Below are 26344 nucleotides of genomic sequence, written 5' to 3' on the forward strand. Positions count from 1 at the left end.
TGGAAGTGATTTAGTGACAGTATGTCTGATAAAGGGAAAGAAGTTGTGACAGAATATACTCCTGTGTTCACACTCTGTACACCATTGTAATAATGTTTGTACAAGGTGTGCCGTGTGAGGAATCATTTAAAAACTCATAATTCGCTGGTCAGTATTGCCCTGGTAAAATATGTGTGGCAACATGGAGAAATTACAAGATTCCCCTGTATGATGTTATTAACACACGTTCCAAAGCCCACAGCCCTGCCCAGGCAGAAGTCTGGTCTGTCCTAAACAAAGGAATGTGGGCTTGTCTTAATATGTATTTAAGGAGTAAATCGAGTCATCAAGCAGGGTGGGACAGCAAAGGAAGTTCAAACAGGTGAAAAAACCCAGCAGGGAATATCCTTCCACATAGACTCTGTGTTTCCTGGGTCTCAGCTGGCAATGCTTTTCAAGAGAGGGACTGAAATTATAAAAAGGAGGGACGAACACCCCAAGGCACCCCCCTCTCTCTTTCTCTCCCTGCCCATCCCATTCACTGCACCTGAAGAGACAAAGGAAGCCACCATTGGACTCTGGGGGAGGGGTCCTGAGCTAAAGAGTTTGGTCGGTAAGACTGCTGCTAAAACATGTGGTGAGAAAACTCTGCTTTGAATCTAATAGAATATGTTAAGTTAGGCACCAGGAAGTGTTTTATCTTTATTTTTCTTGGAACCATTTCTGACTTGTATGCCTCATTACTTGTACTCACTTAAAATCATATCTTGTTATCGTTAATAAACTTGTTTTATTGTTTGATCTAATCCAGTGCGTTCAAGTGGAAGTGTCTGGGTAACTCCATTTGGAGTAACAAGTTGTGTGCATATTATTCCCTTAAAGGAATAATGGACTCAGCATATTTGTACTGCCAGGCGAGAGCTGGGCAGCACAGGACATACATTTCTGGGGGGAAATCCAGGCCTGGGGGTGTGTTGGGGTCACCCTGCAATATAATCAGGCTGGTAAGAGCCAATGTATGGCTGGCAGCAGCACACACACAGATGTAACTGGGAGTGATTTACATGCTGGAGGCTGTTTGCGAGCAGTCCGGGTTGGAGACTACAGCAGCGAGGCATTGTGAAGGGCACCCCAGGTTACAGGGTGGGGTGACGCAGCTGCTCATTAGTCTGGATTGTACCCTGGTATGTCACAGAAGAGTTATATGCAAAGTTAAAACACAGGCTAAGTAGACAGGTAAAGGAGCTGCATAACATTAAAGAGGAATAGAAATAGCACAAATCACTCAAAAGGGTGTTTGTATCTGTTTCTCTAGGAACCAGTTTTATTCATCACAACGTCAGGCATTTGAGCCGGGTCTATCCTGCTGGCTGGAGGACCGATTCTTCCAACTATAACCCAGTTGACTTGTGGAACGTTGGCTGTCAGATCAGTAAGTGCAATTGAAAGCTACCAGGTTGCAAACCGGACCCAGATCAACAGGGACCTAAATGTTGCTAGTATCTGACAGACCTGTGTGTGGCCTCAGTCCCTGAAGAGAGGCTAAGCACTGATTGGGCATGGAGACCAATCAACCCTGTAATCCAGCACACTGATGGGGGAGATTATTTATAGACCCGGTCTGTGGTAACTCATCACTATTGTCAACAGAGCACATCACACACGTTAATGAATGTTTGCTCACAACACGCTACGCTATGCTATGCAGGTTCTTATACTGTGCTTATCGCTGTAGTATCTCATTCTAGCACATTCTAGCAATGCATTAAACAACATGATTAACATCTGTCATGAGTTGTTTGTTTTCTGTGAGACAGTGAACTCTTGGTATTCGTGTTTAACAAATGGGGAACGTAGAGACAGAAGATACATGCCCCAGGTCAGACAGAAAACCTGTGGCTAGCCAGGAATGAATTCAGACCTCCTGAGTCCCAGTGCAGTGCTGTAACTATGAAGCTCCATACTTCCTCATTTTCTGCAGCTGCTTCCTGTATTCAAAGCGTAATGTCGGTAATGTAATTGTGTGTGTTCCATGCCTAACCACTAGAACAGTATTTCTCAACAACCGGTTCCTGGATTGGCATTGGTTCCTGAGATCTCCCTGACACAGTTTAGGAAGGCAGCAAGCCGGTCCCTGGTATCAAAAAGGTTGAGAAACACTGCACTAGAGGGCACCAATATGTATCAGGACCCATAGTAGTGGAGGAATATAGTGTGGCAGAGTAAGAAGCAACAGCAGCTAAATAAGCAAGCCGGTTACTTAGCCTGCTGTGTGTGCCTTAGCTGACGAGTTCCTGGGTCCAAAAGTAACAGATCTAACACAAAGTAGCAATCTTTTAAAATTCCTGGAACTCTGAAACTTTGAGGAGATATGAATGTTTCAAAAACAAATTTCGAAAACAAGGGCTCCATGAAGCTACTCATGAAACAAAGTATTTTTGCCCATTCCATACCCCCGTAGGGGGGGAAATGGTCCAATGGTTAGCGAATGCACTTGAAGGTCTGGTATCCTGGGTTCTATTCCCGACTGCCGCTGTGACCTTGGAGAATTCATTGAGACCAACATTGTTAAACATTGGTGCTGAAAATTAGGCACCTATGTCCATATTTGGGCACCCAAGTAAATGGGCAGATTATGTTGCATTTATTTGTGTTTTATTTATTGGTGAAAAAATAGAGGTGTGAATGAGAGGATCATTTTTGTTTTTAATTTTTGTAGGGCACTTAGGACTTAGTGGTCATGGTGGAAACCCAGCTGAACATGAGCAGAGGAATATCGAGTAGAAGCAGACAAGTGGTATTACCTCTGTATGCGGCACTTGTGAGACCACTACTGGATACAGTGTCCAGTTCTGGTGTACACACTTCGAAAAAGGTGTTGATAACCTGGAGAGGGGCTCGGAATGATTCGAGGCCTGGAAAACATGCCATATAGTGAGAGAGTAAAGAAGTTCAGTCTAGTTAGTCTAGCCAAGAGAAGGTTGAGAGGTGATTTGATCAGTCTATAGGGCTCAGATCCCCAGAGGTATGTAGGTGTCTAAATACCTTTGAAGATCTGGGTCTAAGTAACTACATGGAGATTTCTGAAAATAGAGAGCTTCTTAATCTAGCAGACAAAAGCCTAAAAATCTCCGATGGCTGGAAACTGAAGCTGGATAAATTCAGACTGGAAGAAAAGTGCAGTTTTCAGTGAGTTAATTCGCCATTGAAACAACTTACCTATGGATGTGGTGGGTTCTTCAGCACTGGAAGTCCTTTAACCAGTATTGAATGTCTTCCTAAAAGATACACTCCATTTCAACCTGACGGTGTAGTCTCGGTTCAGGAATCACTGGGTGAAACTCCGTGTTATGCAGGAGGTCAGACTAGATGGTCAGGATGGTCCCTTTAAAATCTGTGAAATCTTCAGGTGAAAAGTGCTATAGGAAGCAAAGTTTATCACTATTGTGCTGCAGATCACGAAGGCAAATCTTTATATGTCTGAAGGTAGCTGTATTCTGTGAAAAATCACTATAAAACCAGGTGTGCTGGCTTATAGGAAGGTGAATTTTATTTTTTTTTGTTCTAGTTGCCTTGAATTTCCAGACGCCAGGCCCAGAAATGGATGTTTACCAGGGTCGATTCCAGGACAATGGGTTTTCTGGGTATGTCCTAAAGCCACGCTTCCTTCGGGACAAGCAATCCAAATTCAATCCAAAATCCATCACAGAAGGAGCCTGGTGGATGCGGAAGAAACTCCAGATTAAAGTAAGAATTGGAATAGGAAAATTGTAACAGCAACGCCAACTTTGTGTGCTTCTACAGATCTAAATTCTGCCACCTCTACCCACACTGAGCAGTACCTTCACAGCCCCGATTCACCAAGATTGAAACTCCTGCTTAAATCCAGCTCTAGTCATCGAAGCAATCAATCATGTGCCTGAGTCCCATTGACTTCAGTCTGAATCGAGGCCTCTGTGAGAATTCCTTTCAAAGTCAAAGGGACTAGTCACAAAGTAAGGCCCCAGTTCAGCAAAGACTCACGCACATGCTTATCTTGATGCACAGAGTAGTCAATGGGATTATTCAGTGTTCATAAAGTGACGGAGATATGTAAATCTTGGTAGGATCGGGGCCTATGGTACTATCAGGTCTGTGGGGTAGGGGCTGTCTTGGTCTGTGTTTGAACAGTGCCTAGCACAGTGGGCTCCTGATCCTTGACTGCAGATGCTAAAACTATCACAGTTCAAATAATAAATGATAATACTAATGCGTTGGGGTGGCAGAGCCCAGCTCACAGAAAGCATTCTCTTTTCATGACTTCACCTTCTTGGTTTAGTATAAAATGTGTGAAAAGCATAGAACAGTAGTCAAGGCTCATAGGTCATTATTTATTGTTATGGCTACAAGCATTTATTTGGTAAACATCCTTCAGTGTTGGTTCAGGGTATAATTCGCTCATCAGCAGGGGTCCATTAGGAATTCCGTCTCCCTGCCCCTTGCCATGGCTGGTGGAGCGTTGCACAGTTGACCAAGAACACTGTGGCCTTTTCACACCTTTTCCCGAAGCATCAGGTGCTGGAGTCAGGATGCAAGTTTTGCGAGAACGGTGATCTGGCTTGCTATGGCAGACCCTGTGTTCCCAAGGGATATTGCCTTGAGAAAAGAGACGATAGTTTCGCAAATCAAGCCTCATCCTGAACGTGTGCTGCTGTCCCCTTTGCTTCCTCTGCAGATCATCTCCGGCCAGCAGCTGCCCAAGGTGAACAAAAGCAAAAACTCCATCGTCGATCCAAGGGTGACGGTCGAGATCCATGGGGTCCAGCGGGACAATGGCAAGAAACAAACCAAAGTCATTGAAAACAACGGTAAGAGGGATTTCTGCATCACAGCTTGGCTTCCCGCTCCATCAGAGCATCCCACGGCCATGCTGGCCTGGTTTCACTCTGTACACAAGTAATGGAATGTAATTCACACCCTAACATGCTGGCGTGTGATCACACCCTCCAAAATGCAGCTCAACGTGGCCTCCCCTAACCCACCCTGATGTGCCCACCGGCAGGTAGAACAGCTCATGGTACTCAGTAGCAGGCTCAGATCTGGAGCTGCTTCCACACCTCTGCTCCTGGGTATGGACAGTGAGCCAGAGCCGTAGCTCATTAACACTGGTGCAAAAACAGGATAACGGCATGGATTTGGTTCCATTGGGCTCAGGCCTCAGTAGCCTTTCAGAAGGAAAGAAATTTCCTCTGGAGGGATCGGCCTGTCCTTTGCCAAGGAAGCTACTGTGGGGCCTGCTCTCAAGCCTGGAGAGGATTCATGAGAGGCCACAGTCATATGCCTCTGCACTGGCTGTGCCACCCTTTCCCTTGCCCCTGGACTTGTCTGCTGGGATCTGTCCACAGAGGGTCCGCTCTGTACATGGGTCTGGTGGGAATGGTGCCATCCACTCAGTGGGCCGTACGGATCGAACCATCCTCCTCATAGCATGGGGCTTACACTCTTTGATGGGACAGGGTGGGGAAACTTTGTATCTGTCCTGTGGATAAATACAGGATTAATTCAAACTGGCACCTTTCACCAGTGCTAAATTCACATATATCATGGACGTCTAAGACAGGGGTTCTCAAACTGGGGGTCAGGACCCCTGAGGGGGTTGCGAGATTATTACATGGGGGGGTCATGAGCTGTCAGTCTCCACCCCAAGCCCCGCTTTGCCTCCAGCATTTATAATGGTGTTAAATATATTAAAATGTGTTTTTCATTTATAAGGGGGGGTCGTACTCAGAGGCATGGTATGTGAAAGGGGTCACCAGTACAAGAGTTTGAGAACCACTGGTCTAGGAGGAAGGATGAAAGGTCTTGTGGTTACAGACTGTGACCCTGGAGAGCCGGGGTCAATTCCTGCTCTGCCACAGACTTCCTCTGTGACCTTGGGTGAGTCCCTTATTCTCTCCTACATGCAGTTCCCCATCAGCAAAATGGAGATAATACTTCCCTCCTCACAGGCTGTTGTGAGGCTGGCTCATTAGTAACAGTGAGGCTATCTGATACTGCACGGATGAGGGCCATATAAATACCTAGAGCAAGAAATAACTTAGATTCCTCTCCTGCAAGACTAATCCAGGCAGTAAATAGCTGTCAAATCAACATACGCATTCCTGACAGGGAAAGATGCCGCTCACAACACACACACGCAGACTACATTATTGTGTGGAATCAAAGCCAAGTGCATGTAAACACCAGTCACATTTTCTCCAGGGCTAGCGGTGTTTCCCTTTTCCTCCTTTCCTTCCTTCCTGGTTTAGATTTCAGTTAGTTAAACGTGGCCCCGCTCCAAAGGTTCTTGTCCATTTCCTTTCAGTCACATGCCTGTGGGTTTAGAACCATGTCAGTAACTTCCTCACCAAATTCTGCCCTGTGCATATACCATCACAGAGCTGCTGCGCACCTACAGCTCCTGTTGACTTTAGGGAGTTTACTGGCAGGAATGTTTACAGAAACAGGAAAAAGAACAGGAGTACTTGTGGCACCTTAGAGACTAACTAATTTAAGTGAATGTTGCAAAATGGGATGGGAATTCCAAATTTGTTATTGTCACTATTTGAGCTGGAAACCTGATACAAGTTACATCAAGGGCTCTGACCTGCATGGCCTTGAGGCCCCGATCCTCAAAGGTATTTGGGCACCTAACTCCCATCAGCACTTAAATACCTCTGCGGATCTGAGCCTGCAGGCCCTCAGCTGCCATTGAAATCAGTGGGATATTCTCACCCCACAGGAGTGCGTATCACCTTGCAGGAACAAGTCCCAAATCAGGGAACAGATTCAGTGCGAGCTGGGAATGCTTGGGATTTCTGACTGTTACCAGGTAGGGGCCATAGGGTACAATGTTGAGCTGTTGCTTTGCACATGCAAATCCCCTAGTGACAAAAGCACAGTCTTGGGGCTAATGCTGTCAAATCTGCCCTGGAACAGTCAGTAACTGTCCTGCCTTCCCACAAAATCTAAATGGACCAAATGCCGGAGATTAGACCTTAATTGTTAGGGCTGCTCTGTCTTGTGACATCCAGGAAGCTGCTCTCCATAAACAAGCTATGAAGAGATTGACCTTTAACCCTGTCATTGTGATGCCCAATCAAAACATCGCAGGGAGTGGTTCTTAGATTAAAGGGTTGTAGATCCAGGCTGAGCTTTCTGGAGCAGACACATCCCTCACTGTTCCTCCTGCACCCCCATCTGGGAAGGAGATGGATGACATGTCTCTGTGGACAGTTGTGTGAAATCAATGCTTCCTTATGAGTTCATATAGGAGTCATCAGCTTAGGCTCTCAGTTCCCATTAGGAGTGAATAAGAGGTAGGAATTGTGTCTCTGAAAATCTCCTCGTAGAGCATGTCAATTATTTATTTACATCTATTTTACATTCATGTCAGCTCACAGTTTCGCTGCAAGGCTTGCGACCCTGTAGTGTTTTTTTCACAGTCTCTCCCAGCTCCTGGAGTTACTTGGTTACACGAGACTTTCATTAATAAAGAGTACGTTTCTGAGCCCTCGTCGTTGCAGGGCAGAGCTTGGAAAGGTGATCCGAGTGTGCCAACCAGAAAGCAAAGAAACCCCTCCCCCCCCCAACTTTATTACTTTTAAAAACTCTCAGGGTTTTGAAGCCAAATGTCAGGATTTTTTTGGATCCTGACTCATGCTTTTTGAATGGTTGGATCAGCAATACTGATCCTAGCCCAGGCAAGAAGGGGTTCAGAAGTGCGTTTGTTCAACTTAAATGTCCCATTTAATGTCTTTGTCTGATGAGAGCATCAAACTGAAAATGGACTACCCGCAAATGTTCCCCTTGTGAATAGTATTCCTAGCAAACCATTGTGTCTCTGAGGCCCAATTCTCCAATGCTCTCAGTTCCTGTTCCCTTTGGTGGATGCTGAGGGCACGCAGAGCCCATTTTTTGCTTCACTAGAGCAGGCCTCGCCCAGAACCACTGTCCTCTGAACAATTTGTCTAGAGCTCTGCTGAGTTTTGAACAGGATGTTCTATCGATCTCCTTGTTTGTTTCTTGGGAGTGGCTTATTTAAACCACATAAACAAACTGGCTGAGCTAGAGAGCACAATGGCTTCCGTTCGCTTAGACGTTCTGAAGTGTGGGTGCCTCTGATCTGATTAGCCTGTTTGTTTCTTTGTCAGCCGCTCAGCTTTGATTTTGTGGTTCTGATCATCTGGTCACAAGATCCTCATCAGCAATAGAAATGAGGCTGAACCAAAGCCTAGACCTGAATATCCCCAGCTCCAATCAGCGCCCAAATCTAGTGTTTGGGTTCTGGCCTCTGCAGCGTTGACAGGATGAATGAACGTCCAAAAGATCAGAGCTTTGCTTCAGATTAGCACCCCAGAGTATGGATACTCCTCCGAAACGCAGTACTACAGTACTTAACGCTTCTCGGCCAGAGATCTCACAGTGCTTTACTCAGGCATCAGTAGCATCTTGTTATAGATGTGGAAACTGAAGCCCAGAGCGGCTAAGGGCTGGATTGTGCCTTTTGGCAGGGTCCTGAGGCAGGGCTGCACCTTGCTAGGAGGCAGCCACACCACTGAGGCATAATTCCCTCTGCTTCCTTCTAGCTTTGAGGGTCTAGCAATGTGCTGCTGACCCAAACCAGCCGCCAATTCTGACACCCCATGCACCAGCACAGCTGTGTGGTCAGCGCTTTATGGGGGGAGCCAAAACTCACTCCATTCACCATCTACTTGCTCCTGGGTCTGGGTAGCTGATCTGAGTAGCGTGTGCAGGAGCGTTCGTACTGCCTCTGATCCCAAAGCACAGATGTGTCCTCCAAGTCACAAGGTAGCTTCAGTGATTTATGTAACGTCAGTCAGTATCACAGCTGGGCAGGAAGTGTCTGACTGTCAGCCTGGGTCCCTGTGCAGTCCCTCATCTCCAGCTGACCCAGACCTTTACAACCGATCAGATTGCGCTGGAGAGCTTGTGGGATCAGGCGGCAATATGGCCAGAGCAGCCTCTGTTCTTCTTTTTGGCATTTCCTGGCTGGAACCAGAGGCCTGAGTCAAACAAAGGGCAACGTGTGATGCTGGGAATGATCAGTGATCCAAAAGAGGGGGTGGCTCTTGTGTTCCTCACAACCAGATTGTCCAATCGTGTGAGGATGGAGATAAGCCCCAGAGGTACCACCTTTGGCTCCAGATCCACTGTTCAGATCTGGGGTTTGTTCCAGCTCTCTGGGTCAGTTTTGACCTCCAGAGCCAGATCTCAGATCAGCTAGTGACCTGCGCCCCCCTCAGGGTGTAGGTGGGGACCAGGGCTGCGTTTATGATAGGGCTCCTCTCTGTGAAAAGCTGATGATTTTTTGTCCAGGTCTGTTTTATCACTGGAGAGTGGAGATGACTGTGATCCCTTCCAGCTGCGCTATTTCTTTTACTAACTGGTGAATGAAGCTTCAGTAGCTCTTTTTGTTAAAGTGGGTCTAACAGAGAAAAGCTGTCGCAGATCTCAGTCAGTTTCATTGCTGACAAAGTGCTATTGTCCGTATGCAGAAAAGAAATCCTGAATCAAAAGCTATAAACCAGTTGGACAGAGACCTAATCCTATCTCGGGCAGAACTGCTTACTCAGTCAGTTGGAGCTTTGTCTGAATCAAGACTGCAGGGCTGGGTCTGTTGAATTCTCCCTGGCACTAAGGACAGTTCTCCTGAACAGTTGCGCTTGTTCCTGTTCATCTTAGACCAGAGGTGGGCAAACTACAGCCCCCAGGGCACATCTGGCCCGCGGGACCATTCTGCCTGGCCCCCGAGCTCTTGGCCTGGGCGGCTTGCCCCCTGGCTCCTCCCCTGCAGTCCCTCCTCCCCTGCAACCTCAGCTCGCTTGCTCCGCTGCTGGCGCAATGCTCTGGCAGCAGGGCTGTGAGCTCCTGGGGCAGCGCAGCTGCAGAGCCCGGCCTGACCCGGTCTCTGTGCTGCGTGGTGGCGGCGGCGTGGTCCGGCTCCAGCTGGGCGGCATGGCTGTAGCGCCGCCAGCCACCGGAGCTCTAGGCAGTGCGTAAGGGGGCAGGGGGGGTTGGATAGAGGGCAGGGGAGTTTGGGGTGGTGGTCAGGGGGCAGGGGTGTGGATAGGGGTTGGGGTGGTTGGGGGAGGAACAGGGAGTTGAATGGGGGCAGGGGTCACGGGGGGCAGTCAGGAGCAGGGGTTCCGGGGACAGTCAGGGGACAGGGAGAAGGGGTGGGTGGTTGGATGGGGCATGGATCCCAGGGGGGCTGTCAGGAATTAGAGGAGGGGTTGGATGGGGTGGCGGAGGTCCGGGGGCAGTCTGGGGACAGGGAGCAGGGGTGTGTGGAAGGGGCAGAGGTCCCAGAGAGGTCGTCAGGGAATGGGAGGAGTTGGATGAGGCACGAGTCCAGGGGGGGGTGGGGGAGATAGGAGGTGGGGGCTGGGCCACGACCCCCTCCCTAACCGGCTCTCCATACAATTTACTAAACCCAATGCGGCCCTCAGGTTAGCCCGCCCCTGTCTTAGACTTATCCCCATATGGGACAACTGCTTTCCTGAATTCAGCAGCGATTTGCATCTGAACTATCTGTAGTAAGTGAAGGCAATGTAGTAAGTGAAGGCCTAATGAAGGCCCAGTATGAGGCCTGAACTAAAGTAATGGTAAAGACTTCGCTAATATGAAGCAAAGTTAAGCTGTGAGCCAGAGGCAGGCCCTGCTCACAGAAGTTGGCAAGGAAAGGGCTGATGTTGCAGAAATACATATTCATTTAGCATAGTTACAGTATAAACATGGTACCAAGATACACTATAACCAGAACATTCCACAGATAACAGGGAACAGACCGACCCATCCCAATGACAGGGGCAAAAGGGTAAAATGATGGATAGAGTTGTTTTGATCGAACCAACAGGTACAAGGTGCGAGGCAGCACCTTACTGCGTAGAGGGGTTGTACCTTGCTGCGTGGCGGGGTTGCACCTCAATACGTCAGGAGTGATGTGTAACTTGTTTGTACCTGTGTATAAGAATGTGTCCCTGGGGTGGTGTCTTTGTCCGGCCACGGGGGCAGTGGAAAAGTCCCGCCACTGAGCCGGGTCCTTGCCAAGAGGCACTTTTCTCGTAGTATGCCCTGAATTAGGCTCAGAAACCTACAGGGAACTGCAATTGTGTCCGAGATCGCAATAAACCTGGCCGAGGTGCCTTTGTACCTTACTAGACTCTGTGGTTATTGGGGGTTCTCGTCCGGTTTGCTGTGTCAGCTATCTGCAGAGCTGGGGCAGCACACAGAGGGAACACACGCACGCAGCCGAGTGATATCAACAGGAGAAAGCAGAAGCACCACACCGGTAGCATCTCACAACACTACCCACTACATCATAGGAGAAGTATCCTGCTTCTTTTAAAAACACCCCCTACGAACCACAATTTGGGCTAGGTCAGGTAGCCGTGCCGTGGACTCACAAACAGGTAGGTAGGTGGGAAATTTTGGATGAAAGAGGGATTGTCTCCTTCCCCTTAAGATTTATCTATTGAATTCCTGGGGTCAATTCGGAGAATACTTGTGCAGCACTGGACCCTGCAGATCTCTGCTCACCTTGGTAATCTAGTTGACATGAACACTCAACAGGAGTCAATGTTGCTTATTTCCAAATGGGAATTTACAGCCTCTGAGTCAGTTCACCATGGATGGGCATCTGCAGAGTACCAAGGGGATAAGGCCAATCCCCCACAACTAGAAGAGAGCCGCTGGGTCTTGTTGCAGCAGAGGGGACCCCATGAGCCAAAGTATGGTCAGAAATGCCACGGTAGAGTGAAAACGCTTGTTTCAGTCCCATTATTTTGTGGTTCCCATTGTTCCAATCAGTTCATGGATTTCTAGGGCAAAATCTGGACCTCACTGAAGTCAGTGGCAAAACGCCCATTGATTTCTGTGGGACTGAGATTTCATGCATGGATTTTAAGGCCAGAACAGACCGTTCCGATCAGCTGGTCTGACCTCCTGCATAATGCGGGCCAGAGAATTCCGCCCCGTGAGTCCTGCGTCAAGCCTAATCGCTTGTGGTTGAGCTGGAGTGTATTTCCCAAGCAAGACGTCTCATCTGGATTTCAGCTTGGTCTGACTGGGTTTATTTTTCTTCTCCCTTGCTCAGGCTTCAACCCAAAGTGGGATGAAGAGTTTGGATTTGACATTGACGTCCCCGAACTCGCTCTGGTCCGTTTTGTGGTGGAAGACTTTGATGTATCAACCAAAAATGACTTCATTGGACAGTACACCATCCCCTTTACCTGTCTAAAGCAAGGTAAGGAGCTTTGTCTGGAGCAGAGCAAACCACATCGTCTCGGCCCTTTAAAAACAAGCGGTGCCCTAGAGAGGCTAACAGCCTGGATTTTCCCACATGACCAGCTGTTACCCTGGGACCACTTGCTTGTTCACTGACTGCCTGAGTCTTTGTTTGTTAGGATTAGGGTAGCGTGGCCTCCAGAGACTTCCCTTAAAGGCCCAGCATAAGCCATTACATTGACCACTGCAGAATGGTGTCATTGTTTTGGAGATCAGAGTAATACTTTGTAAGAAAGATGCTGGGAAAACACACACAGTGGATTCACTCGCAGGCGTGCAGCAGGAAACAGGATGTGGTTTGAGCATACTCTCAAATAAAGCAGCTTCATTGCAGCGTGCTATGAGCCTGCCTCGGAAAGGCCAGGTGCTACAGGAAGCAGTGGTATTAATTCAGAAGGCAGTTCACTTCCGTCGGGGTCGGTGCGGAGCCAGTGCCTCAGGGGCACTCTGATACTGGTGCTGCCATCTTTGCAGGCACAATACGAAACCAAGGGTCATGAGTGATCTATTGTAAATGTAGTGGGATCAGACCCAGTTTTTGGTCAAATGTGAACTCTGCTCAGTGTATTCCTAGCAACTTAATAAGCACTGTAATTAGGGTTGGATAAGTAGGGACCTTTAAAAAAAAATCAGCATATATTGTTTATGGAGTAGCACCTATAGGGAAGCAGCGATTAGGGCGGCGGTAGTAGGATTCTTGGTTCCTATTCTTGGCTCTCCCACTGCCTGTGAGCCACTGGGCAAGGCACTTAACGCTAACGTAGTCACTGAACCATGTAATGCTTGTTGAGGGCTTTGAGATCTCAGATGGAAAGAGCTGTAGAAGAAGTGTAAAGTGTAATTGTGGAGCCATAACGTATCACTGGATTGTACCATAACACAGTGCACTGTTGTACCTGTTATAGGTGGCCCAAAGTTAAAGGTCAGGGAAGGGGAAGACTCAGGTGTAGGAAATGGAAGTGATGTGGGACGGTCACTCTTTCGCATGGCAGTAGAAATGCCCCTAGTCCTGTGTATAAAAAATAAGCTGCTCTCTCATCCAATCCCATGGTGTTGTGTGTAAAACATTCAGAGTAGCAACCTCGTCATCACTTGAAACTGAACATTTGTGTCTGTGTATTTCCTCATTCCAGGCTACCGCCACATTCATCTTTTGACCAAGAATGGGGACCCATACCCATCAGCCATGCTTTTTGTGCACATCAATATTCTGGACAATAATTAGAAACAGCAGAGGAACCCATCTTTCAAGAATCAATGGACACTGCTATAGACTAAAAATGAACTGAAATCTGCCCTCATCCCTACCCTGTGCAATCCCCAGTGCCTTCTCTGGGTTTGGGAGAGGTATCAGACAGTGCAGCCTGACTCCCGTGCTGCTAAAAATACCTTTATTCTGAACACACCCTCCATTCATTATGCTGAAAATATTCTGACACTGCTGTTGAGATTTTGTTAATAAGACTATTCAACACGTTTTGATTTTTAATGAATGGTAATTCTTCTTTTACTCCTATTTTTATAGAGCAGTTTAGGGATTTTAAATGAATTTTAGATTAGTGAGGGGTGTTGTGTTTGTTCAATGGAAGGCAAATGTGACACTTGCATCCTTGTCATTGTAAAGGTGCACATCCAAACTTTGTATAAGCAATATATGGTGGACAAATAAGCCCTGATCCAAAGGCCAGTGAAGTCAGTGGACAAACACCTGTTGGCTTCAGATCAGGCCCATACTCCAATCTTTTAAATCCTAAATTGAGACACAGTTCTGTCCTCTTTATTACAGTATAAAAAGCTACACTACAAAGATCACCTTTATTTTGTAATATGATGAAAAATACATGAACACTACTCCACTGATGTGCTATTTGCATCCAGCATGAACAGGGCTGAGTCACATTCTTCAAAGAAAAGAAGAAGTTGTAAGTGTGGGGAATTCTTTTTTAAACACAGGATGACCACAGAGACTTAATTTCACGGAAGACAATGTAAGTGTATTAAACTGAACGTATGAAAGGTTGTTGTTTTTAAATACAGTCTGTAAAACATTTTCCGTGTGTATGGAAAACATCTTTTTGAAGGAGATGCTGAGAAAAAGGCAGTAGAAAGAATAATTTTAAATGTTTATCTGGTTATTATTTCACTGGATGGAACTGAACATCACAGCACAGTAAAAATAGGTAGCAGCTCTCTGAACATGAAACCAGTAAGGTGTGTGGGTTGTTTTGTTTTTTCCAAAATACAGCGAGAGGAATAATGTAGAGAGAAAATAATATATTTTCAAAAATTGTCCACACTTGTGTTACTGATCATACTTCAGACTATTAAAAACGGAAGCATTCTGAAAAAATAGCGGATTTATTTTTCATCCTTTCTCCTCTTTTGTTACTTCTTGTAATGCAGGCGGGAAGAATGTAAGTCTTGTCTGTTTCATTGTCCATATTTAGTCAGTTTCACTTTGTTCTAATGCATGACACAATAAGAGGCACAAAGCAATTGGGTGAAGGAAAGATGTCAGTGTCTCTTTGAGTCCTGTTCCACTCACTCCCCCACGCTCCCTTGGCCCAAAATAGCCCAGGTGAGTGACTTTTAGCCAACACAACAAAACCCCTCTATTCACTAGGGCTTCTGGTGGAAGATGTATTTTGCTGCAGTATTTGCTAGCAGCTATGTTAACCTTTCTTCTGGACACACTGCTGTTGGCTGGTGTTCTAAACCATTAACTGTTTGATTGATTGTTGTTTGGGGGACTTAGACTTTGTGTCTAATCATTAAAAATACCCAGCCAAACCCTTACTTTAAATTCGTTACTGGCAGCTAAGGGAGCACAAGTGCTAGCGACAGCAGTACAAGCAGGTAAGATAGAGTTCCGCATAGCCTTGTTTTCTACAAACGTAGTATATTGCTACACGAGCTAACGGCTTCTTAGCACAAGGGCTCTTTGATAGCAGGCACTCACGCTATAGAGCACTCTCTGGTCAGGAATACCCTGATCGCACACTATGCTTTCCCTAGCTGCTTACCAAAACTTCCCAGAGCATAGGCCCATGATTCATTTTTATAGTCTTGCAGCAATCAAGAGGGGCACCTGGGTTTCCCCAGGTGCCTCTTATAAAAGAGGCTGCAAACTACCTGCAGGTCTTTGGAATCCATCTTAGCCCTAAACAAACCCCTCTATAGCATAACCTTCCCTTTTAGCCAGAGGACACAGAGTGTTGTTTTTGGAGCAGATAGAGCAGGACTTCCATGCTGGCGTCCTGTAGCACGTGGATTTGTTAGAAACTAGCAGCCGACTCTTGTGTTTTACCTCTGAGGAAGTTCAGACGCCAGGTGTGTGTTGTAGAACTGCTGGGGAGCAGGAGTGTTGGTTCAGAAAAAAAATCAGTGGTGAGACAGAGCTGCCTCTGAATCCCTGCTTTCGCCTTCCTGGTGAGGCTCTGGCTGCTTGTGAGGGGTTCGTGGGCTGGTCCCATCCTAGAGGGGGGCCAGGATCAGGGGTGACTCACCCATAGCTGGCCTGGGGCATCCCTGCTTTCTCTGCACTCAGCATTGGCCCAGGCTGTGGTGGCTACTTTCTATTTGGCTGGCCAGAGGCTGCTTGAGACAATCTGCCATCCCCGTCTTCATGGGCTTGGGGCAGTGCATTTGGCATGGTTGCCCCTCTAGCATGAGGCCAAAAAATTGCCAGGCCAAATTTAAGTGAGTGGCATTGCGACCTGGTGCACAGGGTCACAGCGCCACACAATTTTGGCCCGGCTGCCTCTCTCTCACGTCGGAGGGAAAACCAGGCCAAATCTGCGGCTTAAAGTAGCTGCCTAAAAGTCAGAGGGGAACCAAAGTCCTGGGAGGGGCAACTGCTCCCCTGTGCCACAGCTAATGAAGCCCCTATTGGGGAGCGAGTAATGTACTGGCACTGGGTTTGGTTGTCATGGTTCGTGCTAGTGACATGAGCGAAAAACCTCTCTGTGCCTCAGTTTCTCATTTGTAAAACAGGGATCATGAGACTTTACCTTGGTTGTAAAGTGCTCTGAGCCGACAAGTGCTCTGTAAGCACAACATGCCTGGATCTGTGTGCCCCCCCTCCTGCAAATGCTCCGTCATCACAGTAACTCGTACTCAACAAGCCATCCCACGGACTTCAGTGGGGTTACGCGTGTGAGGCAGACGTTGCAGGATCTGGCCCCAGTGAATAACTTTTTGATGTGTAGTGGGGGTTAGACTCCCAAGGGGGCCCGAGGCATTGCAGCGCTCAGCACCCTGCCGCCTAGTGGAATTTTGCAACCCCAAGTCAGACACCCAGATTCCTTTTACCATGCATGGGGGAGAGAGTGAGGTGCCTAAAAGGGATTCATAGATGCCAACCTGCTGAGGGGGGAGTTGCCTAAGCTAGCTAATAGGAAGTGCTGAGGAGAGGGAGGGGGCTGACATCCCACCCCTCAAAGGGAGTTAGGCAACTAACTCCAGGCCAGAGGGAGGTGTCTACCTCTGCTAAACCAGGCTAACCCTTCATCAAGGTAAACCAAGGAGAAGATAGAGGTGCCCAATGCCCCACTGACTGGAGCTCTCAGCCAGACTGTGGGAGACCCAAGTTCAAATCCCAGCTTTGACGCTGAGCCAGGACCTGAACCCACATCTCCTAGGCGAGGGCCCTGACCACTGGGCTGTAACATTGGTCTTGGACCCTCTCGCTATTGAATTATTTATACAAAGTGGCACAGTTTCAGCAGGAGAAATTGAGAGACCCCCCCGCAGAATACCCTGCTACAGGCACCACAGCTGTGGTTTGTGGGGGCCCCAATCGAGATGTGCTCTGAGACTGCCTGAGGACCCCCCCACCCCCGCGGCCAAAGGCAATCTGTGCGGGGGGAGAAGCCTAGTTCGTGCATCCAGCTGGGGCTTAGAGGTGAGTTGGGCACTGAGCTGCCAAGTGGTTTCAGGACGTAGGTGGCTTTGCACCTGCCCACCAGCAGAAAAGTAGGCACCATGGGGACTTTACCGACAGAAACTTGAGTGCTGTGATGGGGACTTGAGACAACTATCGGGTTAGGTGGCAGCTCAGCGGTGGTTTAGTGAACGAACGGGACACCTAAATATTGGACTTAGGTGCCTAACTGCCCCTCTAGGTGCCTACGTCCCCCTTGTGAATCTAGCCGGAAATGTGAAAAGTGCTGGGATAGTCAAGGGTCTGCACTGCAGCTGGGCTGTGATTCCCAGCCCGGGTAGCCAGACTTGGGCTAGTCTGCTAAAAGTAGCAGCGTGGACACTGCTGCTTGGGCTGCCACCCACACTCGGACCCAACAAGGCGGGCTTGGGCTTGAGTGGCTAGTCTTAGCTGCCGCCCGTGCAGCAACGAGCCGAGTTAGTGCGTGTCTGGCTACGCTAGGGTGGCCACAGACAAATTCCCAGAATACCGGATGTTCCAGTACTTCTGGGTATGGCGGGGATCCCCCTCAGCTGGTGTGATGGTGCGTATGAGGTTGGGCCAGGTGGGGGAATGCCATTTTGAAGAGCATGACCGTGCATGCATGGGGTGTGTGTGACGTCAATGTGACAGTATCTGATTAAAATATGACCATATAGAGCATTGTTGCAAATACTGTTATATATTTGCAGCAAATCTTGTCAAGCAAGGTGTCTATGAAAAGGTTCTGAGTTGCTGGTTAGGATTATGCTATCTGTATGCATGTATCATGTTTGTATTTGAAGTTATAAATTTGGCTCTATACCTGGATTTCAAATGTTGACTCCTGCGGTACCACCCACAAAGGAGCTAGCCAGCACATCTTGGAGGGACTATTCAAATTAAGAACAGGAGTACTTGTGGCACCTTAGAGACTAACAAATTTATTAGAGCATAAGCTTTCGTGGACTACAGCCCACTTCTTCGGATGCATACAGAGTGGAATAAATATTGAGGAGATATATATATACACACATACAGAGAGGATAAACAGCTGGGAGTTGTCTTACCAACTCTGAGAGGCCAATTAAGTAAGAGAAAAAAAAACTTTTGAAGTGATAATCAAGATATCAAACTGTCTGTACTGGGCTAAGAAGTGTGAGAATACTTACAAGGGGAGATAAATTCAATGTTTGTAATGGCTCAGCCATTCCCAGTCCTTATTCAATCCTTTGTTGATTGTGTCTAGTTTGCATATCAATTCCAGCTCAGCAGTCTCTCGTTGGAGTCTGTTTTTGAAGTTTTTCTGTGGTAATATAGCCACCCGCAGGTCTGTCACTGAATGACCAGACAGGTTAAAGTGTTCTCCCACTGGTTTTTGAGTATTATGATTCCTGATGTCAGATTTGTGTCCATTAATTCTTTTGCGTAGAGACTGTCCGGTTTGGCCAATGTACATGGCAGAGGGGCATTGCTGGCACATGATGGCATATATCACATTGGTAGATGTGCAGGTGAACGAGCCCCTGATGGTATGGCTGATGTGATTAGGTCCTATGATGATGTCACTTGAATAGATATGTGGACAGAGTTGGCATCGGGCTTTGTTACAAGGATAGGTTCCTGGGTCAGTGGTTTTGTTCAGTGATGTGTGGTTGCTGGTGAGTATTTGCTTTAGGTTGGGGGGTTGTCTGTAAGCGAGGACAGGTCTGTCTCCCAAGATCTGTGAGAGTAAAGGATCATCTTTCAGGATAGGTTGTAGATCTCTGATGATGCGCTGGAGAGGTTTTAGTTGGGGGCTGAAGGTGACAGCTAGTGGTGTTCTGTTATTTTCTTTGTTGGGCCTGTCTTGTAGGAGGTGACTTCTGGGTACCCGTCTGGCTCTGTCAATCTGTTTTTTCACTTCAGCAGGTGGTTATTGTAGTTTTAAGAATGCTTGATAGAGATCTTGTAGGTGCTTGTCTCTATCTGAGGGATTGGAGCAAATGCGGTTATATCTTAGAGCTTGGCTGTAGACAATGGATCGTGTGGTGTGTCCTGGATGGAAGCTGGAGGCATGTAGGTAAGTGTAGCGGTCAGTAGGTTTCCGGTATAGGGTGGTATTTATGTCACCATCACTTATTAGCACAGTAGTGTCCAGGAAATGGACCGCTTGTGTGGATTGATCTAGGCTCAGGTTGATGGTGGGATGGAAATTATTGAAATCATGGTGAAATTCCTCAAGGGCTTCTTTTCCATGGGTCCAGATGATGAAGATGTCATCAATGTAGCGCAAGTAGAGTAGGGGCGTTAGGGGACGAGAGCTAAGGAAGCGTTGTTCTAAGTCAGCCATAAAAATGTTGGCATATTGTGGGGCCATGCGGGTACCCATAGCAGTGCCGCTGACTTGAAGGTATATATTGTCCCCAAATGTGAAATAGTTGTGGGTGAGGACAAAATCACAAAGTTCAGCCACCAGGTTAGCTGTGACATTATCGGGGATACTGTTCCTGATAGCTTGTAGTCCATCTTTGTGTGGAATATTGGTGTAGAGGGCTTCTACGTCCATAGTGGCCAGGATGGTGTTTTCTGGAAGATCACCGATGGATTGTAGTTTCCTCAGGAAGTCAGTGGTGTCTCGAAGATAGCTGGGAGTGCTGGTAGCGTAGGGTCTGAGGAGAGAGTCCACATAATTTAACTTAAGGCTTGTCTGGTTAAGTCAAATTAAGTGGCTCATCAAGAAACACATGGTTGACAATGGACCATGCAAGATGCCCATCTGCACTGAGTGGACTGTCATGTAATCGTGCTGTCTGGAGTGTAGGTAATGGCTTCCTGCAATGACTGAGCGAAATTGGGCATAGACACGTGACTTGCCCATGTGACTCCAAACTCCATCTTGTTGCTGTCATTTTCCACAATAAGAACAATGGGATGCCTGCCACATGGCAAAAGCTGTAAAAGGCCCTGGAAACACCTCAATTTTGTCTTCAATCCTGCTTCTTACCTCTGGAGGAACTTTGCAACAAACTGAAGCTCTGAACAAAGGACTGAATGACCCATCCAAGCTGTGGATATACTCCAGAGACTTGATTTAAGCCAGCAGTTTATTCCAACAGCTGCTACAAGCCTGAACCAAGAACTTTGCCATTACTGTATGTAATTGATTCCTTTAACCAATTTTAACTCTGACCTTTGTCTTTCTTTTTATAAATAAACTGTTAGATTTTAGATACCGAAGGATTGGCATCGGTGTGATTTTTGTGTAAGCTCTAAGTTATATATTGACCTGGGTGGGTGGCTGGTCCTTTGGGATCAGAAGAACCTTTTATTTGAGGAGACTGGTTGTAAAGAACCTCTCATCTCTGAATCCAGTATTTTTGGTGGTGATATAAAAGCTGGAATGTCTGAGGAAACTGCCTTTGTTTTCTTCTTAGCCAGTGTGGTGAAACAGGAGTTTGCTTTTGTGGCTGGTTTGGTATATCTTATAAAAGAATAACCACCAGTTCTGGGTTGTGTTTGCCCTGTTTCTCAGCAGTTCGTCCTGAATTTGACATCCTCAGTTGTCTCCTACTAAGGCAGGGTTACTGTCACACTGGCTGGGGTGGAGTGGCATGCTCCTCAAAATGGGGTCCCCAGTCCGATACCGGACAAAACCATGTCAGGTTTTGTTTCAGTACTGGATATGGGACAAATCACCCACAAAGAGGACTGTCTGATTTAAAATAGGCAAGTGGCCTCTCTAGTCGATGCATGCTGGGAATCGTACCTCCCTTCTGCAGTGTAGACACCCTAAGTCTCAGGCCAAAGGCAGTGATCTCTCAGCTGGAGACTGGCGGATCATTTCTCTTCAGCCGGGTGAGGGTTCTTTCTGAAATCACTCAGTGGTTCAGCTGTTTCTGATTGAGCCTTATCCTGACAAACCCCCAAATGAAATCAAAAGCATTCTGATGAGATGGCTAGACTTGAATGGGTCCACAGCAAGGAGAGGTTTTGAAAGGAATGACTGCGGTTTCCATTGAGTATGGCTAATCCAGGCATCTGGCCACATTTCAAACACCCTGATGTAACTATGAACAGCAATGAAGGATCATAGTAACTGAAGCACTAACGTCATCCCCACACTCCCACCAAGAGGGTGGCTGGTTCAGGACAACATTTACCCAAGAGAGAAAGGGGTGATCTGTGAAATACTCTCCACACACAGGGTGGTGCCCATTAGTTAGCTTCATATGCTGGGGGAAATATAATTAAAGAGAAACAGGCAGCTAGCAATCTGGGCTGTGTTCAAACTGGTGATGTAAGGATCAAGGCAATCTCGCCAAAAGCCAGTCCTTAAGGCCATGTGGCTCGTTGATGAGAAACACAGATAGTTTCGGCACATAAGTCTTAATGGACACGATATTTGTAACTCACAAGCACAAAGGGGCCTCACGCCACACTAATAGGGGCAATGAAAATAGTCCACTTAGCTGGAGGAAGGAACATGGCTGCTGGTGGCTTGTTCTTCTCCGATCTAGGGGGACTGCATCATTTTTAGGCTGTTTATAGAGGTGCAGCATATGGCACGGAAGCCTGCCTCCCCAGGAGGGTGTAAGCTTTTAGCTAGGCCCTGGGAATAGCTGGAGCATCTCCCTGTCCACTCAGCGTGTTCCAAGTAACACACACACACACACATGCTGCTGCTGCCTTTGCCCCGGAAGATGCAAAAGGAAATGCAGACGCTCAGACATATGGAAATCAATGCAGTATAAGGGGACTGCAACACAGGGCCAGAGGGTTGCAGCTCTGATGACCACCTGGAAGCTGCTGATTGAACCTGGGACCTCCCAAGCTAAACCATGAGCTGCTACAGTTTAAGCTAAAAAGCAAAGGCTCCGTAGCTGGGGCTGCAACATTCACTGTCCGTGGCCCGGGCGCAGAGCAGGATGTGTAACACACACTGACCAGTGGGTTACACAGCCCCCATTCCTTTCTTTAGGGGTAGTTTCAGGGGGCTCCTGAAACTTGGTGCTGTTGTAACCTGGAATCATTGTCTGGTCAAGGTTGCGATTAGATCCACGGCATTTACGCTCTGGTTGTGAGTCTCAGTTTAATCTCTGGTTGCAGACGCTGCCTGTGTTCTGCAAGTTCTGGGGCTAAATAGGGGCGGAGGCAATAACTCAGCTGAAGGGTAAGGGGCAGTGAGCCGATCGGCTCGGGGAGATGTTACACCGGTGTCCCACTCACCTGGCGTTGTTAAAGAACCTGCTGATTTTCTTAAGAGTAAGGATATTAGGCCAGGGATTAGCATCCTGGTCCCATTCCAGGTTGGTGGGTTCTTCATTCCCTCCCCTAACGCTGTTCAGCAGCGTGGCTGTGCACTGTGCAACAGCTGCTGCAGTTCAGCCTGGTGGTGAATGAAGTAATCACTGGCTAATCTTCAGGGTGTTTTGTGATGCTCTCTTGATGCGTTGTGATGACAAGCGCTCTATGAATGTCAGCTAGCAGCAGGAAAGTGGAACGCTCTGTCAGACACTGCTGGGAAGTGTTATCAAGTCTAGATATGTGTCCATTAAGGACCATTTCTCTCTGCATTTATGAACTACATACAGCTGAGTAAGCCACTCACTCTACAAAGGAGACAAGATCAATGTTTTTGCAGTGGGCTAAAATATCGCTTTGATTTATTGTTTGTAAAAATCGTCTACCAGCTTTTGAGTGAGAGCAATAACCCTCTCACTGGGGTTTTCCTGTGTGTTACAAGAGCGAGAGTGAAGGTAACCTGCAGTGAAATAGACCAATCTCCGAAATCCTATTGTATGTCTATCACTCCTGAATCAATCAGCTGATAGACTTATGGCCCACGTGCAAAGCTTTTAGGCACGATTCACTGCACTCTATTGAGCAGCAATGTGTAATTGATTAATTCTAGAGATGCAAAGGGCAAGTCACACAGATGTGATGTGCATAGGAGGTGAATACAGTTGGGCAGAGCCATCTGACCACTTTTCAGGGATGACATACACTGATCATAGTTGGTGTTCAAAATAGATACGATGATGCAATAAAAACTGGATTATACAGCTGGGTGACTTGTGCCTCCCGTTTCACCTGCTTCCTTATTCATGCATCAGTAGCTGTCCCCACATCCTTGTTGCCATTTCTTCTTTGTCTAGCTCATGCGGCTCCTTATTTGCTGCTTGCTTAAACTGACTCTCTCACTTTGCTTCCCCAATAGAGTCTTCTGGGGAGTCTTCTATGCTCTTCCTCCTACTCAGGAGCGCCGCCAGCTTTTTTGCCGCCCTAAGCGGCGGAAGGTCCCGCCCCTGAAATGCCATCCCCAACAGAGGTGGCAGAAGGTCCCGCCCCCAAAATACCACCACTGACCGGGGCAGCCGAAGATCCGGCCACCGTGGTCGCCGCCCCCCAAATGTTAGCGCCCTAGGTCACCTAATGGGTTGCGCCGGTCCTGCTCCTATTCTGCTTGGAACATTGTTTAGATCCTGATCAAGTTCCTATTGGCTTTGGTGCTGGGCACTTAGGACCAGACTTACAAAAGTATTTAGGTGCTGAAAGTCAATGGGAGTTGGCAGGGGCGGCTCTATGTTTTTTGCCGCCCCAAGCATGGCAGTCGGGGAGCCTTTGGTGGCATTTCTGCGGGCGGTCTGCCAGTCCCGCGGATTTGGCGGCGGTTCTGCGGGTGATCTGCCGGTCCCGCACCACCGAATTGCTGCCGACGCCGCGGGACCGGTGGACCTCCTGCAGAAACGCCGCCGAAGGCTTCCTGACTGCCACCCTCACAGCAACCAGCAGGCCACCCACCACGGCTTGCCGCCCCAGGCACGCGCCTGCTGCGCCGGTGCTGCCCCTGGGAGTTGGGTACCAAACTTGGGTATTTTCATAAGATCTGCTAGGCACCTATTTGTATTTTTAGGTGCCTAAATACCTTTGTAAATCTGGCCTTTAGAGCTCAGCTCTCGGTGATGCTGATTTGAATGTCAAAACATGAACCTGGATGTGGTTTTAGACACATGTAACTGTAAAGGGGTGATATACACCATGGCTGTCAGCGAGGATGGGACCTTCACAGCAAGACACCTTGACACCCTCTGATCTAAAGGAGAGGGCGTTAGGGGTGAGTAAATAGCAGACTACTAGCCTTGCTGGAGTCAGGCACCAGCCGGAGACATGATCAGCCAGTGTATTATACAGCCACACGTTCATCATCCTGATAAAGCTGTGTAAGCGTGATGGAAAGGGGCAGTTGTGATCCACTGGAATGAACCACTGTTGGGAGTCAAAGTAGAGCTCTTATACCCAGCTCTCACTCTGACCCTCTGTGTCTCCATTAACCTTGCTGGAAGATGGAGAATGACGATCACTGTTTAAGATGCTGTGAGGTCTCCAGCTGACAGTGTGAATGTGGGCACTGTGGGAAGCAAACAGGATGAGCTCCCTCACTCAGTCCCCACCCATGTGCCTGAGCTCTGACCTAGAGGGACCCCCTCCAGGTGCAATTTAGTAGTTCCATCACCCCAGTGCATTCAATGCTGGGCCTGCCTGCAGAAACTGCCACTATATAAATCCATTGTATGCCCACACCTTGAATACTGCGTGTAGCTCTCATCACCGCCTCTCCAAAAAGATATAATAGAATTGGAAAAAGTAGAGAGAAAGGCATAAAAAATGATTAGGGGTAGGGAACAGCTTCCATACAAGGAGAAATTAAAAAGCCTGTGATCATTCACCTTAGAAAAGAGACGGCTAAGGGAGGATTTGATAGAGGTTTATTCAGTCATGAATGACGTTGAGCAAGTGAATAAAGAAGAATAGTTTACCCCTTTACTTGGCACAAAAACCAGGGATCACCCAATCAAATTAATAGGCAGCGGGTTTAAAAACAAACATAAGGAGGGACTTCACACAATGCACAGTCAACCTGTGGAATTCATTGCCAGGGGATGTTGTGAAGGCCCAAAGTATAACTGGGCTCAAGAAAGAGTTAAATCAGTTCATGGAGGATAGGTCCATCAATTGTTATTAGCCAAGATGGTCAGGGATGCGACCCCATGCTGTGGGAGTCCATAAATCTCTGACTGTCAGAAGCTGGATCACTTGATAAATTGCCCTGTTCTGTTCATTCCCTCTGAAGCATCTGGCACCAGTCACTGATGGAAGCCAGGATACTGGGCTAGATGGACCATTGGTCTGATCCAATGTGGCCATTCACATGTCAATTGTCCGATGCCTGAATGTGCAGTATTGTTGTAGCCCTGCTTGCTGTGCTCCATGCATCAAAGACAGCCCTCCAATTGACGTCGATGATCTTTGGATCAGGGCTACCCAGGGATGGGGGGGGCAAGTGGGGCAATTTGCCCCAGGGGCCCCCACGAGAACATAGTATTCTATAGTATTGCAACTTTTTTTTAGGGAAGGGGCCCCCAAAATTGCTTTGCCCCAGGCCCCCTGAATCCTCTGGGTGGCCCTGCTTTGGATCAGGCTTTTAAAGCAAAACATGGACAGCAATCATATGGAAAATAAATATTCAGATATTGAGTATGAAACCAGAATGAAGACTGTTGCCACTTTCTTAACTAGAAGACTGTTTAGAACCTATCACCTTGAGGTCACCAATTCCCAGGGCCGGCTCCAGGGTTTTGGCCGCCCCAAGCAGCCAAAACCAAAAAAAAAAAAAAAAGCCACGATCGTGATCTAAAAAAAGCCGCGATCGCGATCTGCGGCGGCAATTCGGTGGGAGGTCCTTCACTCCCAGGCGGAGTGATGGACCCTCCGCCGAATTGCCGCCGAATACCTGGAATTGCTGCCCCTGTCCGGAACGGCCGCCCCAAGCACCTGCTTGAGAAGCTGGTGCCTGGAGCCAGCCCTGCCAATTCCAATCCAGTGTAGCTCCATAGCAACCAAAATCTGTTACCAGCTGTTGGCTAGTTGGTGGCCTATATGATACGAGTTGTTGGCCTAAAGGTTTGTCTACACTGTACACCAATACACACTATGATTTCTAAAGTGCACCATGTTGCACACGAACTGGCCCATGTAGACCCTGCTTGTCTACACTAAAAGTTCCTTAGGGGCCTTAGTCCAGTTCTAAAATGGACAAGGGTCCAGAGCACCTGGTGCTACGTTACTACAAATAATAAGAAAAATTGTTAAAAATAA

The 26344-nt window shown here is 47.7% G+C and overlaps 1 protein-coding gene across 2 annotated transcripts in view; it reads left to right on the top strand.

Moving 5' to 3' along the window:
• PLCD1 (phospholipase C delta 1) overlaps positions 1 to 18711 on the top strand; it is a 100906-nt gene extending 82195 nt beyond the window's left edge. Inside the window, exons 11-15 of one of the 2 annotated variants that reach the window (XM_054016588.1) lie at positions 1295 to 1411; positions 3548 to 3726; positions 4694 to 4826; positions 12116 to 12265; positions 13440 to 18711. In XM_054016588.1, the coding sequence (XP_053872563.1) occupies positions 1295 to 1411; positions 3548 to 3726; positions 4694 to 4826; positions 12116 to 12265; positions 13440 to 13531 (671 nt within the window). In that variant the 3' untranslated portion in view covers positions 13532 to 18711. The remainder of the gene's footprint in view (positions 1 to 1294; positions 1412 to 3547; positions 3727 to 4693; positions 4827 to 12115; positions 12266 to 13439) is intronic. The other variant, XM_054016587.1, reaches the window with a different exon arrangement.
• Positions 18712 to 26344: the final 7633 nt, after the last annotated feature.

This window comes from Malaclemys terrapin, chromosome 2 (assembly GCF_027887155.1).
Source record: "Malaclemys terrapin pileata isolate rMalTer1 chromosome 2, rMalTer1.hap1, whole genome shotgun sequence".
Classification (NCBI taxonomy): Eukaryota; Metazoa; Chordata; order Testudines; family Emydidae; genus Malaclemys; species Malaclemys terrapin.